We start from the raw sequence: 24,703 nt of genomic DNA on the forward strand, positions 1-24,703 counted from the left end.
GCATCTATTTAACTGTTAGTGTAATCATTCTTTTTTTTTTAAATTCCCTACTACATAGCTGGAATTATGAATTACAGAGAAAATAAGATCCTGAGCCTTCTGTTGTGAAAGAGGGGTTATTAGGTGTCTGGTTAGCTGATTATTAGGTATCTGGTTAGCTGGCTGGATAGAGACAAAGTTTCAAAATATTTGAGCACCAACTAGGTTAGTAGGGATTATTTCCCCTGAGTTTTGGAATCACCCTACTAGTCAGGCAGTAACTTTCGTATTTTGTCCTGTGTGAATGACTGTTGGCACAATTTCAAAGCACTCAGGGAATCACTGAGTGTCACTATAGAGGAAGTTTCCCCATTTGGAAGTTCAAGAAGTATCAATTGCAGTGTTTGTCTGAAGAATAAATTGAATGCTTCAGATTAAAAGTTACTGCGTTAATTATCTGTTTGCCTCAGATGTAGCCACTAAAAGCCTTTTGTATGTTATATTTTTAAAGAAAAATTTAAAAATCAAACCTCTTGTCAGCTCTATCAATCTGTTAAGCTTTGGGCTGTGCTTGGACATTCAGCGTTTGGACCTGCCAGTCCACCAGGAATGAGCCAGAGTGTTCTGGGGCACCCAAGGGCCTGGCAAAGCTCTGACACCCAGCAAATTCACTGAGTGCATCCACAGCCAGGGCTTGGGCTCTGGAGAGCATCAGCCACTGTCCTTACCAGGGTTCTTGCTGAAGCAGTGACGAATTTTGTGAGCCCAGGAGCAAGAACCTCTGAAAGTTCAATACAAAAGCATTTCCAGCTATGTTTAAATTAAAACTCTCAGAATAGAATAGCTAGTCTTATTGCAATCACCATTAAAATTTTCTCATAAAAAGCAGTCTGTCATCTCACTTGAAGATTTTTATCTGCTGCCACAGGTATTCAGCTTTAAAGTATATATCCGGCCCATAGTACCAGGGGTCTGAATGTTTCTGTAAAAATGAGGACATCTGGTGGCCATTTAAAATCCTCTCCATAATTGTATTTGTAGAAATTTAAAAGCCAATGTTCTTTAACCACATCTACATCAAATCCTGCAACAGCTGCTGTGTTCCTGTACAGAATTTCTCTTTCTTTATACTTCTGAAATTTAGGTCCAACGATACTTTGGAGAGCTAAGGATAACACTTCAGACTAAAAGGCAGAATGCTTTTGTATCTAAGCAGAAAGCCATAGCTCTAGTTAGAGTGTGCTTTAAAAAATGGAGCAGTCTGTGAGCACAGTGCAGTTTTGGAAGACCCATTGCAGGGTGAGCTCATCAAGGGAGGGTTAATGCCAAAGTGTAGCAAAAGGGGACCAAGCCAGGAGCAGAGGCTGATATCCTCACTCACCGGGACCCCATTTCCCCATGGATATGTGAACATGGTGACAGAGACAGCTCCTTCAATAGCCCTTCCCATGGCTGGAGACAGGCACTCCTGTACCACTGCTCTGGGGTTCTGGATAGGTGGAAAGAAGGGTCAGAAGTGGGGCCAGTCTGGGCAGTTGAAAAATATTAGTGCACTCAAGGCTTTGACAGATAAAACCTTTGGAGAAGGCTCACAATCCTCTGCTTGCAAAGGGTGTGTTGAACTGCTGCATGCTGAAACTTTATTCTTCTTTCTGAACATCTGTGCAATTCATGAAAGGCTTTCAGTAAAGAAGGTCAAAGCTGCTTTGAACACAACCAGGACCTTGTTTTGCTGTTCCATTTCAAGTTTTCTGCATTCAAAGTGAATGCACGGACAGTTGTGTCTGATCATAATTAATTGCATATTTTAAAACATGGTGTTACGATTAATTGGCTTTGACTGTAATGGGATTGCAGTAAAGGCGGAGGCTAATTAGGTGCCTTGTCACACTCTATTTTCATGCACAAATAAATGCTGACAGTTTTAAAGATTGGGCTGATAAAGTTTAAGTTCCTATGTGTTGCCTACTAGATTGTATTTCTGCCTGACCATGTCTTTGGTTATCTAAAGCAATAAAATAATTAAGTTGCTTTTTCAGTGTTACCAAAGGTGATAACTCGCTTCAGTGATGTTATTTTCATTCTCCTGCTCTCCAGATGATATGCTTGAGTTTTCTTTGTAATTTGGTATGTAGAAGAAGAAAGACTTTGACAGTGGCCAAAGCACCAAGTTCAGACTACTTTTGTTTTAATCAACTTTAATTTTTAGGGAAAAGCTGAACGTTTTCTGATAAAGGAGCTATGGTATGGTGACATCTTAAATGTTAGCCTTTCAATTCTTCAATGTTTATGTTTATTTTGAAATTTCCTCCTTTATACAGGAAGTTTTTTAATAATTTTAAAAAGAGTGCAGAAACTTGTCATGTTGCTTTGGATGGAAGTTGAAAAATGCTCTTGCTCTTTCTGGTATCAAAATGAGGAATATAAAGAGGAGGAGTGGAAAAAAGTAATAATACTTGTATGGACGCATTTGAAATCAAATTAAAGATAAGGAATCTGTTCATCAAATTATGGAAGTTACCTGTCTCTTTGTGATAGGCATTGAATGAGGGAAAGATGTTGCTTTTCAAAGGTGTGTATTGCCATCCCTGACTGTGTCACACACTCACAGAGCCAGGTGGGAAATCTCCAGCAGGCAGGTTTTGGTAGCTGAGGAATCACATCTTCTGTGAGAAGTGGCTGCTGGCCAGTGGGGACATCTGTGTGAGCAGATGCAAAGCTGTTGGCCCTGGTTCCTCTCTTGTGACATTCAGGAAAGGTCTGAGTTAAGATCCCTGCTTTCTTTGTGGTAATCTGTGATTGTAGCAGCACCTTCTATATCAGTGTCTGTCAGTGTTTTGCTGATAACTCCCTTTATTTTTCTGGCATTTGACTGGGCTGTAAGAATTCACTCTTGGCAAATATGTGACACGGCAAGTCTGTGCTAATTAGTGCTCACATCCAAAGTGAATTTAATCACTCCCCTGCACCATACTTTAATAAGATGGTGCTTCATTGGAGGAGGTTACTGGATGTTTACCCAGATGTATCCAGTTGTATCCACTCTGAATTCCTTCTTTACTCACCATTTGCAGAATCAAATTACACAAAATTAGAATTCACATTGCAGATTTTAAGAAAATAGCAGTTCTATATGACAGGTTTTTTCCTAGGAAGTGGAGAATAGGTTTTTCATATTGCTTTGCAAGTATCAGTGATGTACAGATGTTTCTCTTTCTGTAGTCACCAAAATAAGCATAAAATTTGAGACTGTGCACACATCTCTGACTTGTTTCTTACTGGCTATATTAGTAAGTTTTATTCCTACCCTAGTCAGATGTGAGGTGGGGAAATCAATAAAACAGCAGGGGTGTGCCCTGCCCTTTTTCTTGCAGTGTGTGGTCCATTTGACATCTGTGAACCAGGAGAACAGGTTGGGGTGAGGGAGGGAAGCAGGTAGGAGATCCTTTTTGCTTTTCAGAAGAGTCCCTTCTCCCTCTCACCCAAGCGCCTCAGAAATTCTCAAAAAGATAATGAGTTCTTACATTGCATGAAAGCTTTTTGTTGTTTGATTTTATTTTTTTTTCCTTAGAGGTAGAAACAAGTAGTAGCAGTGTTTATTCTGCTCAGCAATGCTATTTTTCTCTCTCACTTCTCCTTCATTATTCTAACATCTGTAAAGAGTATGATTTAGACTTATTGTTACAGCTTTATAACATCTTTGTTTTGCGCTACCCAGTCTTATTTTTTCTTTTAAATTTGGAGTAAAATTTTTAGAGGGACTAAAGTTCACGAAGACCCTGACTTTAATTTTCATAAGTGAGCTAAGAATCAGAGTCCCACATGACAAGTCAGAAAAATAGAATTGAAACGGCTGACTGTCTGTCTCTTTTTCTCCCTTTTGGAAACAATTTGACTTTTCCTTCCCCTGCTTTTCTTTGATGGACCATGAGTTATGAGTTTTGGGTTTTTTGCTGGGGCCTGTTAGCTGTGGAGTCCATTTTTGTGTTTCACTTGATAGCAATTTATTGTTTTGTTGCTCTGTCCCCTGGGTTAAACTTACTCATTATTTTGAATCAAAGGCACCATGCAAACAAATAAAATCTAATCTAATATAATATTCTTCTCTAATGGATTCCTTACAGTCTCTCTTGGCAATCCTATTGTTCCTATCTTTTCAGCTCAAGCAATGACATCAAGGTGGTTGTTGCCCAGAAGGGTTGCTGTCTCCTTTGCCTCACTGCTATGTAGAATGCCAAAGAAGGGTGGAAATCATTGCTGGCTTCCCTGAAAAAGTAATTTGTAACATGCAGTTGGTTACTTTTCAGATCCAGAAGTCAGTAACCCATGACAGATTGTTATTTGAAGTAATAAGCTTATCATGGCTAGACCCTGCCCCACTAATATAAAAATATGCCACAGAAAATGTTTGACGTGATCCTCTGCAGCATCTCTCGGTTGTGTAGCTAATACTTACAAATTGTGTTTGTCTCTTAAATGTGTAACTGTGGCTCTTGTTTCCTACATCTTCATTGCCTTTGCTGCTGGTGCTCTTTAGACTCTTGTTTCAAGTAAGGAGCAAATCATCTGATTTTTTGCTGTATTTAAGTTTTCTAATCTTTTTTTCTTTTTATTTCCTTATTTTAACTGAGTTTGTTTTTTCTCTTCTGAAAAATACTCATTGCACATAATAGCCAGTGTTATTTTCCTGAGCAAATTACAGAATATTTTATTTTTCTGTGACTTAAATGTCTTATATTAAAGAGGTTTTTTTCTTTATTTTTGTATCTTCTTCCTGCAAGCCAGTCAGTTTTTGTTTCTTACACGTTACGTATCCCCATCAGAGTGCTGAGAACTTAAGGTACAGCAGTCTCAATAAAATGCAGCCACCCTTTCCATGCCCTCCACTCCCTCTTTCCATAGTATTAATTTCCATAACCTTCATCAAGGAAGGACATTTATCACCAGCACCATCTAGCCATCTGTTAGTATACTTGCCCTCCCTGGTGCACGTTCCTGTAAACGGAAGCATTATGGATCACTTCAGGCTTATAACCCAAGTAAACATCTATGAAGGGTGTTGATGATAACTCAAGGACTCATGCACAGGAGTGTTGCAATTCATAACATGGTTAAAACAGGAATCACAAACCACTCTTGGTAATATTTTACGTTTAGTATCTCAGAAGTGTTTCTTTCTTCATGTCTGTGCTGCGGTGCAAGTATTGGTGCCTTGTTCCTGCACTCAAGGCAGACCTTGTGTAGCACTGAAGCTTGCATTGTATAGGTTGCCAAAGTGTTAAGACACTATTGACCACAGGCAGAGAGCTGGGGTGCTTGTTAGTGGGGTTTAGGCTGTGAAATGTTGCAAAGGTAAGTGCAGAGCCTCCTTTGTGTGTGCAGGAGCTGGTCTGCAGCAGCCCCGCTGTGTCCATTTGTGAGTGGCAGATTTGCCTGGCAAGGAGCAAAGTTTAAGACAATATTCAACAGCACTTTTCACATTTCAGTGACGTTTCCTGATTCATTCTTTCCAATCCACAGCACTGATGGCTACTGCTTCACCATAATAGAAGAGGATGAGTCCGGTGGACATTTAGTCACCAAGGGATGTCTTGGATTAGAGGGCTCAGACTTCCAGTGTCGGGTGAGGAAGCATTTTCTGCCACAGTGTCACTTGAATTTTTGATAGTTTTCAATTAAAGTGCAGTCAACAGGCATTGCTGTGTCCATGTTTTCCACTTCTGTTCCTTTGGCAGATAGTTGATCTGCATTGGTTACTGAGGGGAGTGCATTTGTATCCCCAAAATCCTCCTAATACTCTTTATAATAACAACTCTTGGTTTTGGTTTTGGCACTGCTAGTAACATTCCCAATCAGAGCAAGTTTGGATTTAGAGAATTGCAGTCTTAACTCCTCAAATCTCCATGCTAGCTAAAGTTAGTTAGGATATTATTTGATGGACTGCAGCAACATCTACGTCTTACATGCAGTTGCACTTTGGTTTGGGATTTTTGGTGCCAGATACTCCCTTCAAGTACAGTGATCACCTGATGGAAAGCAAGTATCACTACAGGAATGGAAGGAGTATGGGAAGTGGAGCAAGGTGGTTCTAAGGTGGTTGCCTTTCCTCACGTTAACCTTAAATGGTTTTAGATGAGTACAAGAATGGTTTCATCATTATGGCTAATGGAAGATATTTTATCCAGCTTATCACGAGACCAGAAGCTGCATCTAAATTAGTCCACGCAGCAATTCCTGTATTATCCTGGCTAACCTGTTTTGGATACCTGTATTAACTCATTTTTGGTCTAACTGATGGATGTGTGTGACTTTCACACTTCTGACTTGCACCATTAGAGAAAGTCAGTCCCTTCTGCAGCATTAAGGCACCAACAGGAGTAAGTTTGGAGTGAATTAATGTCTTAATTACCTGGATGAAATATTGCTGGATACGCTGGTTGGCAGAAATCCTTACTCCACACATCCTAGGAATCTGTAGCAGGTTGTAGTCCAGCTAGCAAGCACATCTTTCAAGTGCCAGAATGACTGTGTACATTTACAACACAGGTAATGACTTGCTTTCCATTTAAATTACTTGTTGCAGGACACTCCTATTCCACACCAAAGAAGATCTATTGAATGTTGCACAGGCCAAGATTACTGTAACAGACACCTTCACCCTACACTGCCACCACTGAAGAATCGAGGTAAGGGAACAAAATGCAGCCCTAAACTGATCCTTTCCTGCTGCTGGTCCTTGTGCCTTAGGGAAAAATAGAGCACAGACTGAAGCACCCTCATCCAAAAGCACGTGATTAGAGAGATAAATGGCATTAAACAGTATTTCTCCATTCCTGTAGGTTGTGTGTGGAGTGGTGCTGATGCTTGCAGTTATTTCTGCTGCACACATGCAGTGAACACGAGATGCATTAGAGTTGCATGATGCTGTCCTAGTACGGACTTGCTGAGCTATCAGAGATCATCCCAAAGACCTAGGCTGGTCGTGGCAGAGGATGACTTTTGCTGTGTATTTTTTTAGCCTGATATAAAATGGAATCCTCTCTCCTGTCCCTGTAACATGCATTACTCTCATTCGTAACTCCACACACAAATTGGTCAGTTCAAGTTGACGCAAGTCCGTAAGTTTTTCTTATTTGCAAGACCTGATCATCCAGCACTAGGACAATAATGACTAACTGAAGTGTATCTTTATGTGAACAGTGTAGTTGAAAAAAAGTATGTAGGGTAAGAACTCACACAATCAAAAAAAAAAAAAATTCTCAAGAGCAAATGGGCACGTATTAACTTAGTAGATGCTGAGGCAAGGTTTTAGCATTTTCGCTTGTTTAAACATCACTTCATGAAAGCTGGTAAAACTATTTTTGTCTGGTGTTCAGAATAAATTTTATAGAAGTGTATTCCTAAGTGTAAATTCATCCCTAACAAACTCTTGGCATTGGCAGGAATTGTGGTACTCAGCATCGAGTCAGTTCAGGGTTGCAGAAGAATTTATAATCGTGGTGTTCTGTGTTGAAGATCCAGATCGGTGCGCAGATGCACTCTTAATTTCACCAACAGCAGATACTTACACGAATGCATGCTCACAGAAAGCCTTTACTCATGTAAGCTGTTCCCTTCAGGCCTGTGAAATTCTGCACAGATGGGCTGCAAAGTCAGGTCTTCGGAGAGTAGTGTGTAAATACTTCACTGTTTACTAGCAAGGCATTGAGGCAGTAAAACCTCATAAAATTCTGACTTCCAGCAGAAGAGTTATGTACAACTTTGTTGGTTTATTTAATTTTAAAAAGTTCTTTGGACTGAGAGAGAAGCTCCAAAAAGCAGTCAATATTTGTTCACACTTACTTAGTCTTTCATTAAATATCAGTTTGGAAAACACTGCCATGATTTCTTCTTGCTACTGGCTGAGTTTATTCTACATTAGAACTACTCAAAAATACTGAATCAGAGCTTAATGCTAGACATCCATCTATTAAGATTTTAGTTATTTGGCAATGCTATCTGCTACTTATAAAGAAAGCAATGAACCAAGATTTTGGTACTGGCAGAAGGTGCTTGGATTGATGTTGGGTTTGTCCTGCGTGTATATAAGGTAAATAAAGTATCACTTGGGAACCATGGTGGCAGAGAGATTTTTTTTTAAAAGAAAAATTTCAGCGAGCTGGAGCAGGGTTCTAGCTGTTCTGTGTTGCAAAGTTGACTATTTTAGCATGACAGACAAAAGGTGATGTAGTCACTCAACATACTCAAAATTATTATTATTTTTTAAATAAGCTCTCACACTGCCAGCATCCTGACAGTGTTTTGTAGAAATGCATTTCAGGAACTGCTTGAATAAATTTGGCTGAACAGGGCTGAAGTCACCACCTTTATTAAAGCCTTAGGTTAATATGTCATTCTCATTGCCAGGCCTGTTCGAATTTGTTGCTGCTGTATCCTAGTATGAAACCTCAGGGAAAAAAAAAAAGTCATAGCTGGAACCACAGGCCCTCACTGCAAATAGGTAAAAAATCTGTGTACAAATACATGCTACTGCCAGTGCCCAGTACTGTGGCTGTGATCATTGTTTCTCTGGAAGCATTTAGATTAGTTTGTGATTGTCTGAGTAATGTTAGAATTGTATATCAAATTTAACATAAACTGTAAGTACAAAGAGAGGTGAACTTAAAAACAAGCTTCTTGAAATAACCTCTGGCCTTCAGGGTTCCATGAAAGATACAGGTGCTCCTCAGCATCTAAAAACCAAATAGAAATTTGGCTTCTGATGAGCTCACATCTGAGGTGATACCTCATGGGAAGCAAAGTCTAGGGAGAGCATGCAGCTGCAGGGCAGAGGCTGTTGAACTCAAAACTGACCCGTGCACCAAGGTAACAGCTGCAAAAGCAAGTGACTTGTGCTCTCTAAGTGCTTTTCCAGGCCTGGCTTGTGCCGCAAGGCAAGATTTATGCCACACCCTATCCTTCTCCTCTCCCCCCTGGAAAGAAAGGAGGACCACATATATGAAAGTGAGAGCTAGAAAAATTAACACTGGTCAAAGCAAAACTTGTTAAGTAAGATGGAAGAAACAACAGCTAAGCCTAAGTTTTGAGCTCATCTTGGTACAGAACTAGCAGGATAAAATATCCCAGAGAAACCATTAAACCCTTGTGCCAGCTATACATCTGTCTTATTAAGGAAATGAAAGTCATAATTGGGTCTGATATAACACCTCTGCTTTAAACAATAAAAGATATTCCTGGAAATCCCAGCGAAAGCACAGGCTGAGACCAGTCAAAAGGAGAAATATGTCTTTACTGATTTAGAGCCTATATAAGCAGAAGTGGTGGTGCCACCGTGTCTGGCTCCCTGCCTGTATAGCTAGTGATGAATGGGCAAGGGAATGATTGGAGGAATGATGGGGTTTGATGTGTGCACACAGTCTCCACGCCTCAGATTTCACTGCCGTTTTTACTTGGATAGCTGTAACATTCTGAGCTGGAGGGACCTGGGGTGGGAGGAGAACCTCCTCTCCCTTTGATATGCTGACTTCTGAACCTTCTGGGTGGCATTTTCAATGCGCTCCTCAGCATGGTCCCGCTGATGACAGTGAGTGAAACGAGTGGTGGAGGAGGGGGAAATTGCAGCTTGGTCTCACCGAGCTCCCTGCTGTCACCAGCCTGCACCACTGTTTTCCTACAGCATGGAGCTGTTAATGTGCTGTTTGCTGGGCTGCACTGTTATCAGCCAGCCAAGGTATGTGAAGAAGCTTCCCAAACCTACCATGGGTTTGTTTTGCACTTCCCGCACCATGCTCCTGGTAATCGCTCACTGCTGCCTCCGTGGAAGCTGCTGCTTATTCTCATAACCCTGCTGCTTGGCACCTTGCAGTTCCAAGTAACACAGCAGTCAAAAACACAGCGCTGGACTTCTTAAAGGGCAGAGTACCTCCGTCATGTAAACTGGCAATGACCAGGACCCACCACAGTGTTCACCACAGGGCCCACAAGCAAGTCCCTAGGCAGACTCACGGCTGGGCTGCCCCATCCCTCCTCCGGGTCAAATAGTGTAGGGAAAGGGAGGTTTGTCCTGCTGCTCTGTGCGGAACAGCCTGGGCTGGAGGGGCAAGAGAAGAAATCCAGCCTGGCTCAGTGCAGCAGAACAAGCAGACACTGCTGGTGTAAGGATGGGGGCGTGCATTTAATCTTGTGTTGTTCACGCACACACCAGCAGGTTTATGAAGTCCTCAAGTTAGGCAGCAAATGAAATCCTGCCAAAATGCTTTAAAAACACAGGAACTGTTTGAAAGGTGGGACAATAGCTCACTTACCATCAGTATTGCCTCTCAAATAGCCAAATAAATAGAAAGACATAGAACTTACTCCCTCCTGTGAGAGCCATTTGCATGCCTATGCTGTGCACAGTGAACCACTGCTAAAGCTGTGCCCCTGTTGGCATGAGGACACCATCCACCACAAGAGGGTCAGCTCTGCATCTGGTCAAAGTCTTGTTTCCTGCTCCCAGCAAGGAGATCAGGACACGTTCCTTTGTGTCTTTCATGCTTTCCTTACACTTGCTTCACATAATTGCATTTGGGTACCCAAAGAATTTTGCAGTGTTGGAGCTTGAAGTTCATCTGAGAGCTACACAGCACTTCCAAAATGCCTTCTGGCCTCTGGGAAAACCAAACTGCATTTATTTGTTTTTCTGAATGGCAGAAGCCCATTAGAAACATTGAACATAAGGTTTGGATCACGTAAACCCTTAAAAATTGTGGGAATTTGATTCAAGATTTCAGCATATTTATAATGTCTCTCCAAATGTACATACTTGAACATGCACAGACAGCATGAACAACTTCCTGGACAAAACTGTGTCTGCAAAAATACACAGATTTCCATGGCTTTAACATCTAGCCGACACAAGTGTAAGATCTGAATTGTTCCCTCTCCATCTGACATCAGTTTTCATCACTGCTAAGCACAGAAGCTCAGCTTCCATCACGTTGTACTCTGTGAAGTGGGAGAACCTTTGCTGTGGGTGGGTATCCGGGTTTCTCCAGGTGTGAAATGCCGCTTTATGGTCTCTGTGCTCTGCTTATTCATCTGATGGGCTGCGACATCTGAAGCTGTTACAACCCACGCATTTTAGAGGGAGGTGGTGCTGACACAGGCTGCTCACAAAGCACAAACCAGAGCCCCAGCCCTGCTTAGCTGCCATCGCCTTCACAAGAGCTCTGGATTCCCTGGTGGGCTCTTGGTTTCGACCCACAGCCCACTTGGAATGGCAGACCAGGGATAAATCTGCTGTGGCAGGCAGAAGGATGGGCTCGAGGGTTTTCCTGATAGACATCGTGTCAGTGTCCCCTTTCAAAGGTATCAGCCATGTCCTGAATGTTTACATTGTCAGTGCTCCCAGAGCAGGCAGCGGCAGGTTAAAACATGACCAGTGTGATCAGGAGGTGTGTTGGTAGGTAATCTCTGTTTGTAGTGGAAAGGGCAAGGAAAGAAATTGTTTGGGAGAAAAAAAAAAAAGAAAAAAGTAATCTCTGTTTGTGGTGGAAAGGGCAAGGACAGAAATTGTTTGGGAGAAAAAAAAAAAGAAAAAAAAATAAAAAAGGAGAAACTGGATCTTGAAAATAAAAGAGTCTGAAAGTAAACGAAGAGTCCCTTAGGAACCTCCTGGTCTCATTACCCTTGTAAATCTGAAACATAATAACGCCATTCCAGCACCAGTCAATAAGGATAGATTTCTTGCATTCTCCGATGTGTCAGGCATTGGAGTGAAGGATGCAAGACAGCAAGGCTGGGAGAGCTTCAGAAAACATGGCCCTCATTTGCATTATCCCATGTTATTGGAAGGGTGGTTTGTGTATGTGCAGGCTGAAATACTATAATTTTGAGAGTTTGAGTGGCAGGGGAGGTTAAAAAAGAAGAAAGCTGGGTGTCTTTGTTTTTCAGCAGAGAAGCATGCATGAAGGTCAGACTCACTTGCCTGAGCTGAGAATTCAAATTTGGAGATTAATGTTATACTTTAAAGGAGAATACGAGTCTCCTATACAAAGGTTGACTGAAACATTTTAATAGTTTTTATGCAACAGCATTTTCTACAAGTTACTTCACACATTTTATTTTCAAAGTGTTTTGCAGAAAAGCCACTGGAAGGATAGTTTTGCCCACCAGCATAGGAAGCACTTGCTGGCACACAGGGCTGCTATAGAGCAGATGGAGGAGAGAATTCTTGCTCAAATGTTTAAAACAGGATCTAAGAGACAAATTGTTCTGTAATGATGGAAATAATACACTTTCAAGGCCTCTCATGGCCTGTCTTTTCGGAGGTTGAATGGTCTGCTATGTCTTCCCTTGTGAAATAAATGCAGTTTGGTGGGTGGTTTGGTTTGGTTTGGTTTTTTAATTACTGATTAGGATGCTACTTAATCTGAGTGTTTAAAAAAGGCAGTGGTTTTTGCATTTCCTGGCAATCACTCAGGTTAAGACCCAGAGCTACAGGTCTTGATTGATTTTCATTCAGAGACAAACAGGGAATTGCTAATCAAGGCAATGTTTTGCCTGAGTGAGGACTGAGAAAACAAATAGTTTTTTTTAACAAAGTGCAAGTGTCGATTCTGTCCTGGTCAGTGAGGGTCAAAGAGGAAGCCCACAAAATGCCTGGGGAATCCAGGGGGTATCCTGTACAGGAATTACAAGGAAATAGTGGAAATGATCCTATGCTCAATGTGCTTCTGACATTGACTTCATACCATCTCCCTTTCTAAATTTTCCATCTTTCTCATTTTTAACCCCAGACTTTGCTGAAGGAAACATTCACCACAAGGCCCTGCTGATCTCAGTGACTGTTTGCAGCATCCTTCTGGTGCTTATCATCATATTCTGCTACTTCAGGTAAATAAGGAATATTTTGGCAGCTTCTTAATGTGCCTCCCAACATTTATCTTTTTATGGATTTAGGAAAATGAAAAAAATAGAAGTGGACCTTAAAGAAAATAAAGGAAAAAACTCTAATTTTATTATGAGAAAAAAATGTGTATTTTATTGAAGCTATTCACGCGTGTACCTGTGTGATCGATTTAATACAGAATCTTTCACACAATATCCTTAAAAGCCATTCAGGTAGAAACACAGATAATTCTTTACTGAGAAGGCCAAAGGACAAATTTTATAGGGAAATTTTTGTAAGGGAAGTATATCTAAGACTTCTAAATTTGTTTATGTGATGAAGAGCTGATCATAAAGAAATGAGACAGTACAGGAATGTCAGTAAATGTGTCTAGAGTGTTATCATAATCTACGTACTTTACATTTTAATAATTTGACGCATTTTTTAAATATTCCCAGATTCCATAACCTTACCTCCTCTGGCTCCTAGAAATGCACTGCAGACAGTAAAATAAAGTTACTTGCTTGGTCAGTGTTTTAGACATATTTAAGTTTCTGAAATGAAAACATTTGGTTGCTTTGCAAATTTACCCCAGACTGCATGGCCTGTGAGTGTTATACTTTTAGAATTTTGATGCTGAAAACAGTTGCTAAAAATAAAATAAAAAATTTTGGCCAGCATGTCCAGTGTATTCCTCAGGGAAGCAGAGAAAACTGTTAGTCTATAAATGAAGGAAATGTGAAGGACGTGTATTATTCATTGCACACGTGTTCATTGTATTCAAAACTCATTTTGTTTTTGTGTAAAACGTCAGGTACAAACGCCAAGAGACGAGGCCCCACTACAGCATCGGGCTGGAGCAGGATGAGACCTACATTCCCCCCGGAGAGTCCCTGAAGGATTTGATCGAGCAGTCCCAGAGCTCAGGGAGCGGTTCCGGGCTCCCTCTCCTGGTAAGGAAGCAATACTATTTTAATGTACATTTCAAAGGCAAGAATGTGTAGAGGGAGAAGAGGCACAAAAAATACATCTATGTGACCTCAGTTTTGTTTCAGTTTTTTTTTTTTTTTGTCTGTTTGTGGTGTGTTGGTTTTTTTCTCTACCAGAAATGACAAGGAGTTAAACGGAAGAACAGCTGCTTTATAAGCAGGAGACATTTTTTCATGTGAACTAAGTCAAGAAAGGTTAGGGTTATTTTTCTACCCCAGTTCATTTCTTATTTTAGATACCATAGGGTAAGTACAGGCTAAGAGAGCTCATGGAAGTAGATCAGGATTTACTCCAGTCTACTGGACAGCACCTGGCCCATTGATCTTGTTTTTTCCTTTGTATGTGCGACACACAGTAGGATTTCAAACACTGACCTATCATCTTTTTCTAAAGGGAACTGTAACTTGTCAGACTTGGAACTTTTTTATTTGTAGGCTTCACTTTGCATTCAGAAGTCAAGGGGGATGGTTTTTTTCTTTGTAGTATGACAATCTCAAAGGTTAAAGGCACAGGGATGGAGCTTGTGATTATTTCTCAACAGACTCCAGGATTACTAAGCCTGCTGAAAAGGCAGAACATTCTGTAGCACTGTAGTTCTGTTCACCAGGAGGTTTTGTTTCTGGGGATTGTCACTGATAGAAAAGAATTGGTGAAAAAGCTAGGTTAGTTATTTAAAATAAGTGCCTCTGAGAAACTGGAAGATTTCATTTTCATTTTTCAGTGTGGATGTGTCCCTCCTGTTGTCCAAATCTATTAGTTTGTATTGATGCTGCTACTGCAGGTGTTGTCCAGCTTCCAAGTACCATGTACTATCTGGCTGGTTTTTGCCCACACATATTTTTTAAACACCCTAAAGAAGACACTAAATGAGAAGTTTTATATTTCCTTAAGAATGAAGCAAAAGGTTGAGTTTTTTCTTGGCTTTAAGACAGCTCTGTCCTATCCCATACCAATGTCCTTCTAGCACCCATGGAAAGGGACAGATCTTGTGTGCAGCTTAGGACCATTCCTAATGAGTTTCCAGTTGATTTAATTGAGGGATTCTTCCCTTTTTTTGCTTTGGGGTTTGGTTGATTTGTTGTTTTGTTTTTTTTTTTCATAACACCTGCCACATCAAGGTCTTCATCTTTACTTGTTCCAATGACATAAAAAATGTAATAATTTAGAGCAAATACAAGGAACTTGGTTGTACTTCTCTGAGAAGATGTGTTTCCAGCAGCCCATGTGGGTAGCGGGTGCCCTGGGGCACCTTACAGCAGAGCATGGCTCAGTCCTTCATCCCAGGATCCCAAAAAAGCTGGAGCAATGCTGGTTTTGACTGCTTGTTCTTTATGCCTTCCTCTGTCCCAGTGAGCAGTTTGAAGGGGGAATTGGTGGTCTCAGTGGTGTCCCCAGGTCTGCTCTTGCAGTGGATGGGAAAACCAACTCCTGCTTCTCAGCTGCTGTAATGGCAGAGGGGACATCCCAGCTGGGGCATTGCTCAGCACCTCTCAGAGCTGTGCCACTGCTCCATGAGGCAGAAACCACCCAGTCTTATGTCAGTCCACTCCTCTCAAGCTTGAAGACTCTGCAGCCACTGGACCAAGTGTTTTTCCTCCAGGAACTCTTCTCGCCCATCTCCCCCTTGCTTTCAAAAAACGCAAACAACTGTTTTTATAAGTAGTGATTTTGGGTGGAAGAGGAGAAAATGGATCTTGCACTTGGCATAGATGTTTGCTGCATTTCCCAGACAGCTAGAACCACTGTGAGTCACTAGAAATGCACAGATACCTCTGGGCCCAGGCCTGAAACAAATGTACAGAAGGTGCCTGGCAATAGTGCTCTGGTCTTTATTGTGCAAGAGCTTATTTTTAACCTTGTTTCTTATGCAAAGACTGAAGCATCCAGGGTTATAATTTCGGGAAAGTAAGATGTAAATTTAATGCAAAATGTCACCTTATGCTAACCAGTAATGTTTTTCTTCTGTGTAGAACATTTATTATAATGGGCACAAATATTATACCCAAAACAAGTATTAGCCAAGAATTTGTCAGTATGACATTCAGCAAGAGTTCTTTCTCCTGACCTGTCTGTACCTCTGACAGAAGAGTTTGCTGCAGGTCAAATCCTGCAAAATGGTCTGTGAAGAGATTGCTGAACTACAATTTGGTCTCTACCTTCTCACACATTTTTTTCATCATTTTCCTTTCAATGAACTTTCAAGGGACTGCATCTGAGCCATAGGTATGAAATCTCTGTTCAAAATATAAAATTTACAAAAGGTTGGTCTGTCTAAATTTTCATCTGCAGTAGCTGAACACGTTTAGCTGAATGCCAGGAAAGTAGAAATAGTTGGTAATTGGATTGTTTCCACTCAGGGAGACGAAAGAAAAGGTCATGTAACCTTACCTGACTGCTTACAGAGCTCAAGCAGCAAAATACACGGATTTAAAAAGAAAAAAGAAACCCCCAGCCCCACTCAGTGTAAATAACTCCCAGGAACACATCATTCAGCATTCTTATGAAATCAGTTCGGCCAACAATTTTGATTAACCTATTTGTTTTAGAAATCATAATTGGTTTATGATTCAAGAAGGAGCTGAATTCCTTAAAAAAAAATAAATTGTTCATAGGAAATCATTTGACCAGTTCTAGCAAGATGAAACCAGGTTAAGGCCTTTCACATAGTATTCTGCCGCCTGAAAACCCATAACAGAAATGTGTTTTTCATTTTCTTAATGTAATTTAATAAGGAACTTTTCATCATTAAGTATTGTAATTGCATGTACTTTATGATGCCATTACATATATTTACACAAATTAAGTTATTTGATGTAACTAAATTATTGTTCAGGATGCATTTTTAAAATGGGCAAAATAGAAAGCAACAATGCTAAAATGATATTACAAAATGTTACAGCAAAATTCCAATGTAATATAACTATTGTTCAATCACTATATGAGAGTATTAAAGATAAATCAATTTTAAAAATTAAGGCTAATCTCTATTGTTGGCTTTCATTGATGTTAATCAAAAATAATGGCACTGAAGCTACCATCTTGTACATCTAATAATACAGTGCAGGGCTGGAAAAATGGAATTCTGTTTAAATAACAGAAGAAGAAAACTGGGATACTGGAAATAGCTCTGCATAAATACCACTGTATGTTTTGCTTCTTAAAGTTGTTCAATATGAAAACCAGTGATTCACTGAAAAAATGAATGATGGTAGACCTGACCTAATAGGTTTTGAGTTTGTCTTTGGATGCACATTCATGCTGCAGTCATGGTGCATTCATGGCAGTCCTGCTTGGCATTCCCAAACTGATGGGTTCCACTGGACCTCCCAAGCACAACAAAGGAAGCAAATGATTTAAAAAATCAAGTTTCGCTCATTTCTGTCAGCCAAGACTGAAAAAATACTTTTGATTTCATGAAATGAAAATGATTTTATAGGGATTCAGTTAGAGCAGTTAGATTCACTTGCTGCAATAAACTACTGGGGGTTCGTATCTGGATGGTGACAAAATGGAACAAGAAGCCACAAATCTGAACTTGTCCAGATTTTGCCAATTGCTTGGGCCAGATGCAAATCTCATCACATTGGAGGCAATATTCTTTCAAAATCTTACCAAATCCTACCAGACAAAAACTCATTAGCTGTGGGTTGAACTGGCAGTGCTGTAGCACAAGAGGGTGACATTTTAATCTCCTGTTATATTGGGGTGAGGCAGAGTCAGCCACAAACACCAGTGAGTTGTGGTGCAGCATCCACTTGCATTTTTATTTGTGAACTTTTAAAAAGACATGATCTGCAGACATGCTCGAATCTGATGAGATTATAAGTCTCCATTTGTCCAAGATTTTTTGTGGCTGTAAAAGCTTGTTAAATGTAGAGGCAGTCTGTCATCCTTGTGAAGAGTATGTCTGCAATGCTGCCGTGGACATTGATCTTGCAATACCCATCCATGATTTTAGCTCACAGTAAAAGCCACTGACAAAGCTGGCACAAACACTGCAAAGCTGTTCTTTCAAATATTTTAGGGGGGAAATTGCTTTTTATGAATATGTAAATATGATTATTTAAATCAATGTAAGCACATGTGTTGTAACTCTGTAAGTAGTGATTGAGGTTCCTAACCAAATATATATTTGGAAATAATTAGGCATGGCAATTTCCAGGAAGGTGATAGGAAGTATCATCCTTAAAAAAAAAAAAAAAAAAGGTAATTTTGTAATTTTGCTAGTTTTGGAGGCTTTTGACTCTTTTGAGCCCTGGCCTTGCGTCTCACCAGTGTTGACTGTCTAAGAAACATCCCTATATTAACGAAAATGTGTTGGAATTTGGACTGCATTGAGGTGATCAGGAGTGTTTTCTGTCAAAACTTTTCCAAAAATAACAAAAAAAGAATACACTGAGTGCTACATCCTGCAGAAAAATTAAAAAAAAAAAAAAAAAAATTCAAGGTGCAGGGGCAAACATTTCCTTTACACTGACTGATGTAGTTTCTTGAGAGACCACAGTATATCTAGAGTTTGCATGGAAAGGCTTCTTTTTATTGGTGGGAATGTCCTCGGCAGCAGTGTGTCCTGGAGAAAATGGGAGCATCTGCAATTGTGGAGGGTTGCTGGAATCCATGTCACAGTGGCTGCATATTCCACTCTCTTCTGGCTGGCTGTGTGGGAAACAGACACAGGAGGAGGGAGGTGAATGCAGGAATATCCGCTGAGCAAGGTGTAAGATCTGCCTTGGCATTTCACAGGTTCAAAGGACCATTGCAAAACAGATTCAAATGGTGAAGCAGATTGGAAAAGGTCGCTATGGAGAAGTCTGGATGGGAAAGTGGCGTGGCGAAAAGGTAGCAGTGAAAGTGTTTTTTACTACAGAGGAGGCCAGCTGGTTCAGAGAAACAGAAATCTACCAGACTGTCCTGATGAGGCATGAAAATATTCTTGGTGAGTGAAGTGAAAGAGAATTATTTGATAGCGAACAGGTTTTTAAGATTAGCAATTTTGTATTTGCTGTTATCTGATGTCCTTTCGATGTGCTTTGTTTCCCTCTGTGCTCTGCAATTAACCACTCAGTGCTTTTCAAAGGAAAATTGTTCAAAGGATTACTGAAATATAAATAAAAGTTAAAAAAATAATGGGGTTGGGAGGTCGTTATTCCAAACACAACATGTCTATTTCAGCCACTGGTATATCCATATCTGGGCTTCTGAAAGTACATTAAAGGCTAGAGGTGAGCCACAGCTGTATGGAAGTAAGATGAAAATAATTAAATATGTTATTAAAACAAACCTGCTGAAATGGATGACAGTTCTGAGTTCTGAGCAGTCAAAAAAAAAAAAAAACCAAAAACACCAAAAAACCATGATAAGTAATAACTTGAAAATAACCTTTTGGTTTTTTTCTTTCTTTTTGAAGGGTTTATTGCTGCAGATATTAAAGGTACAGGATCTTGGACCCAGCTGTATCTTATCACTGACTACCATGAGAATGGGTCTCTTTATGATTACCTAAAATCTACTACCTTGGACACAAAAGCCATGTTGAAACTGGCTTACTCCTCTGTCAGTGGCTTGTGCCACCTGCACACTGAGATCTTCAGCACTCAGGGCAAACCTGCTATTGCCCACCGTGACCTAAAGAGTAAGAATATCCTGGTGAAAAAGAATGGCACCTGCTGTATAGCAGATTTGGGCTTGGCTGTTAAATTTATCAGGTGAGTGGAAGTGAGGGGGCTGAGGAGAAGTGAATAAATCAGGTGCAAAAGTTTCCTCACTTGTTGACTGAGTGTGCAAGTGTGAGCAAGCACCTGCAGTGCGTGTGCACACCTGGGCTCTGCTCATCTGTGTGTGAGGTCACCTGTGTGGGGGAGAATGTCATGTCAGCACCTCATGCAGGTGTATAAACAGTTGCTTTTTGATTATTTGAGCACATTAGCTGTGTTTGTATAAAGGTTCAGTTTCCATCACTCCGTCCTCCATAGCTGCCCCAGTATTGCTGGCACACAATGAAAGGATGTAGCACTGACAGGTTGAAGTCACATCACTGAGCTTGTCACTGAAGCATTCAGCTTGTCTGATCCCATGAAAATTCACTCTCAACTTAGAGAGAAAAATACTAATAATCTGCACGGGTTACTAACTAGGATTTATTGAAAAGGACCCCATTTGGGCTGCCTTTTGTTTCATTTCCTACAAATCAAATTGCCGAAGTACAGATTTGATTTTTGAAATGGCTTTTAAATTTGATTTTAAAAAATGGTTGTGTGTTTAAACAACTTAGAAAGAGCAGACATGTAGAACTTACTCACTACTCCTGGGATTCATAAGGGGCCAGTGCTCTCTGACAGCTCTGTTCAAAAGCAGCCTGAGCTCTCAGCGGTGGTCCTGCTGGTGGAGGCGCGTGTTCCGAAGTTTCTGATTTTTCTGTACACAGAAATGTGTCCAGAATACATAGACTGAAGGTTTCCATTTTGCAGGTTAGCTTTGAAACTGTGCACTCCCTGGAGTATTAAAAAAATTCAGGAATTCTGTACAAATATTCAACTGAAATTATTCAGAGTGAAAGGAAAGGCAGTTTTTGTATTCTCTTCTTACCATTCACTTACCTAGCGGGTTGCTTGGTGAGGCATTTCCTTTATGAGCCTGACCTTTCTTCAGGAGACAAGAAAGGAATATTTTTACTTTGAGGAACAGAGGCCTAGAAAACAACAACTTGAAAAAATACTGTTAAAAAGTTTTGGAGAAGAAATTCACCCTTTGCAGGTGTGCTTTGCCTGGCAAATACAGAGCAGCACACTGCTTAGCTGTGAATGAAGGAGAGCTAGGAATTACTGAGTGCTGTTACAAAAGAAGGTGAAAGATGGATTTTTCACACTCCAGATGGAATTTATGTTATGTACTTGGCTTGTTTTCATACTGAATCCTTCCTCAGACAGCATTTCTCATGCAACAACAAGGAACAGAAAATAGTTGGAAGCGGTGTGCTCTGCTGAAGCTAGTGATTCTAGTAAAATTCTTTGTGTTTCCATTTCATTTGAAATATTGTAAGATAGTGCAGATAATTGGATTTATGTTACATTCTTGCAGGTGTACACTGCTAGTGTACCCTGCTAGTGCCACTAGCATATGTATGATTTAATGACTGTGTAGGTGACTGGTTGTACCACAGACTCAGCTTTTCTTCGTATCAGAAGGCGAAAAAAAATTGCTGTACATGAAGAAAACTACAGAAATACAATTATTCTGTGAGCATCTCTTGTATCCACTATACTTAAAATACATACATTTTGAAGGTGAATAAAGGAAAACAGACCTTTTTAAGCAACCCAAAATATACACCATATATTACACTTTTAAATATATTGAAACTGATGTAGCTGAATCTGAGTTAATAAGAAAAACAAGAATCCATTCACATAATTAATGGGAATTTTTTTCCCATATGTTGTCTCTTGTGGTCAATGTGTGAGGTGTGACACATTTGCTTAGATGTTTTTATGCATTTATCTCTCTGTGTCTGCATATCTTGATGTGTAAAGGTTGGAAGAGATCAAACATAATGCATGCAAAAATATAATAGTTAGATTAATCTGTCTTGCAGATATGATTTGCTACAGCTAAGAGATACGGCCCCAGCTACTTAGTATCCCCCATTAATTGCTGAGACTGAAGCATTAGGTGGTGGAGTATGTTAAGAAAACAGCATTTAATGAAGATTTGATTGTTATCACTAACATTAGAGCTCGGGCTAATGCTAATGAAATCTCACAAATGTTACAGCATCCCTGTTGAGTCTTATCTCCGTTGTGGTTCTGCATTTGAATGCTTAACATAGCCTCAGGCGGGTCAGCCTTTTAAGGAGGGTTTCCTTCACACTAAGAGACTTTTCTTGCAAGAATTGTCCATTAAGATTATGCATTACTTTTGACCTTGTTTGAATGTGGATGTGGTGTGGATTTACTACTTCTTCCACCTAAATTGCTTTATTTTCAACCCACTTTGCTGCATGTTTGATGCCCTTTTTTTCTCCTTCTTTTTCTTTTAGTGATACAAATGAGGTAGACATCCCTCCAAATACCCGCGTGGGAACAAAACGTTATATGCCTCCTGAGGTGCTGGATGAAAGCTTGAATAGAAATCACTTTCAGTCCTACATCATGGCTGATATGTACAGTTTTGGACTCATCCTTTGGGAGATAGCAAGGAGATGTGTTTCAGGAGGTAAAGAGCTGGGAGATCACTTTTAATTGTGTCAGTGAACCTCGAGCCTTCCATTACACCTTTTTCTCCGGGTAATTGTTTTTACAGTCATAAACAGATGTGGGTAAACCATACAGGTAACTCTCTTAATATCTGTTCTCTTGTTGAAACTTATTTTAAAGCATCACTCAGTGCTATTTCAACAGCAGAGATTTAGGCTGTATTTTAGTGACTTGTTTGAAGGCAGCTGATGCCTGCACTGAGGAAGTGTGGAACTCACGTGGGGACCTTTTCTAAAGCCATCATGTTTCTGCTGGACTGGCAGTGTTCAGCTAATTTAGCAGAAAGAAAGTAGTGATTTCTTAGTTTAGTTAAGAGTTAAATGAAAGGAGGAGGACAAACAATTTGGGGTTTGCTGTTCTACTATTTGAAGTAAATAATCTGTTTACTAGACAAGTAGCAAAACCCCGGAGGGAAGTGGCACTAATTACATCACTGTCATACCAGTGATGTGCTTCATTTCCCTCTTTCTGCATGTAGAGCTCAGTGTCGTGCAGAAGTGGTGGGTGTTGTTGCCTCTCTTTTGCCACTGGGAAAGTTAAATGCACAGAAATGACTTGGTAACAGTTCTGTGCCAGTTTGGTGGTAAGAATAGAGTATGTCTCTCTTGGGTCTCTGCTACCTTCAGCTTTCCTTATGGCTCTTTAAATCCTGCAGCATCGTGCTGAATGCTCACCCTAGAGAAGCTGAATGTAGCCAGTGAGCAGCAGGATCCCTGTGTTTAAAAGCTGGTGGCATGTGTTGCAATGTTATGAGGTGAAATCTGTAATATTTTTGCCATTGTTGCTGTGCACAAAGAATGGTACCTTGCAATATTCTGAAAAGGCACAGAAATGCCCCTTAGTATTTTCCAGGTCCACTGATAAGGAGGAGACCTAACTCAAGGTTAATTCTCTCTCAGATTACTCTGATACAAACCCTGTGCTAATAGCTCTTTCTGTGAGAACTGACTGGAGATTGCTGGACTGGACAACAGTGGTAGAAACTGTCTCACTTGGCAAGTTACTGCACTTTTGGATTAAGACACCTGGCCAGTCTTTACACAGCAATGATTGCATTAGAACTTGGTTGCAGAACAAACTTCTAAGTCCTTTTTAGGGGCAGTACACCCAACTGTTAGGCAGTATGGCCAATCTGTTATAAAATGAGAGGGCAAGAGGGGAGTGGAAGGGTTTTTTTTCTGCAAGTGACAGGCGACTAATTGCTTCTTTCAGGAATAGTTGAGGAATACCAGCTTCCGTACCACGACCTGGTGCCCAGTGACCCCTCGTACGAGGACATGCGGGAGATCGTGTGCATCAAGAGACTACGCCCCTCGTTTCCCAACAGATGGAGCAGTGATGAGGTACCTCTCATCCCTCTTAGCATGCAGTCTGTGCTTTTAATCAGAGTTAGTGAGTGAGATTGACCCAATTCTGCATCGTATTGAGGGAGGAGGATATTTACCACTGGTGCTGCCGTTGGGGAATAGCAGCATGTAGATGAATATTCTGTGGGGAGATGGAAGATTTAGGTGGCATGAGATGTGTGAGTGTGAGGGAAAAAAAACAACCTCCCTGGGCTGCTTGAGGTCTTGTGCAACAACCAGTGTGAAAAGATATAACCAAACCTCACCTGCCTCATCCTCTCCCTAGACAAATCCCTCTGAACCTTCAGACTGGGGGTGGAAACACTGGAGGAAGGAGTAGCAGTTCCCAAAAGGGCTTTTTTTGTGGTGACACTCAGTGTTTGGTCTGCTACCACACGTGTCAAGGATTGGGGAGGCTTATTGCAATAGCAGCTCTTGATTAATTGGTTAGCATCCTTGGTAATCCCACCCCAGGCATTCCAGCAATAAAAGGACAATTTGTAACTGCATAGTGCTTGTGTATTACCAAAAATGCATTTATAAAAATATACGCTAATCTACATGAAACGTGTTTGGCTGGTCTGGGCAGTGCTGGTGGTGTTTATCTGTAATGCCTTTCCGGGACCGCACTGCCCTTAGAAAAGACCTTCTCCCTTAAGTTTTTCAGCATTGGCAGCAACTGCAGTCTCCTGTTCCACTGACCCCGGTGGGACTTTCTCTCCCACTTCTCTCCGCAGTGCCTGCGGCAGATGGGGAAGCTGATGATGGAGTGCTGGGCTCACAGCCCTGCCTCCCGGCTCACAGCCCTGCGCGTCAAGAAAACGCTTGCCAAAATGTCAGAGTCCCAGGACATTAAACTCTGACTCTGCCAGAGGCAGCTCTGCTGGAGGCCCCTGGAATTGGACTTTCTTTTGCAGGCAGAAGTCCTGAGGATGTATCAAAAGTCTTTGCTAAGTACCGTAAGTGGAGGAGTCACGCTTAAGAGCAGCTGTGAGTTTTTGAGGAGACTATCCATTGAAAAAATCACCTGAATTTTGACATGCAAGATTGAAGAGGCTTGTCTGCCCTTGTTTACATGGGGAAATACAGTTTTAGTAACTGGTTTAAGATTATGCATGTTGCTTTCCATGAAAGCCACTTATTATTTTATTATTATTATTATTATTGTTATTATTATTATTTTGATTGTTTAAAAAGATACTGCTTTAAATTTTATGAAAATAAAAGTTTCTGGGTTAGAAGTAAAAAAGATGTATATTGTTACA

The 24,703-nt window shown here is 40.6% G+C and overlaps 1 protein-coding gene across 1 annotated transcript in view; it reads left to right on the forward strand.

Moving 5' to 3' along the window:
• BMPR1B (bone morphogenetic protein receptor type 1B) overlaps positions 1 to 24,703 on the forward strand; it is a 184,681-nt gene extending 159,978 nt beyond the window's left edge. Inside the window, exons 5-13 of the mRNA XM_041484238.1 lie at positions 5,500 to 5,602; positions 6,563 to 6,665; positions 12,759 to 12,855; positions 13,665 to 13,803; positions 18,584 to 18,776; positions 19,248 to 19,545; positions 21,876 to 22,051; positions 23,305 to 23,435; positions 24,176 to 24,703. Of these exons, the coding sequence (XP_041340172.1) occupies positions 5,500 to 5,602; positions 6,563 to 6,665; positions 12,759 to 12,855; positions 13,665 to 13,803; positions 18,584 to 18,776; positions 19,248 to 19,545; positions 21,876 to 22,051; positions 23,305 to 23,435; positions 24,176 to 24,301 (1,366 nt within the window). The 3' untranslated portion in view covers positions 24,302 to 24,703. The remainder of the gene's footprint in view (positions 1 to 5,499; positions 5,603 to 6,562; positions 6,666 to 12,758; positions 12,856 to 13,664; positions 13,804 to 18,583; positions 18,777 to 19,247; positions 19,546 to 21,875; positions 22,052 to 23,304; positions 23,436 to 24,175) is intronic.

The sequence above is a fragment of the Pyrgilauda ruficollis genome, unplaced genomic scaffold (genome assembly GCF_017590135.1).
Source record: "Pyrgilauda ruficollis isolate IOZ18807 unplaced genomic scaffold, ASM1759013v1 scaffold65, whole genome shotgun sequence".
NCBI lineage: Eukaryota > Metazoa > Chordata > Aves > Passeriformes > Passeridae > Pyrgilauda > Pyrgilauda ruficollis.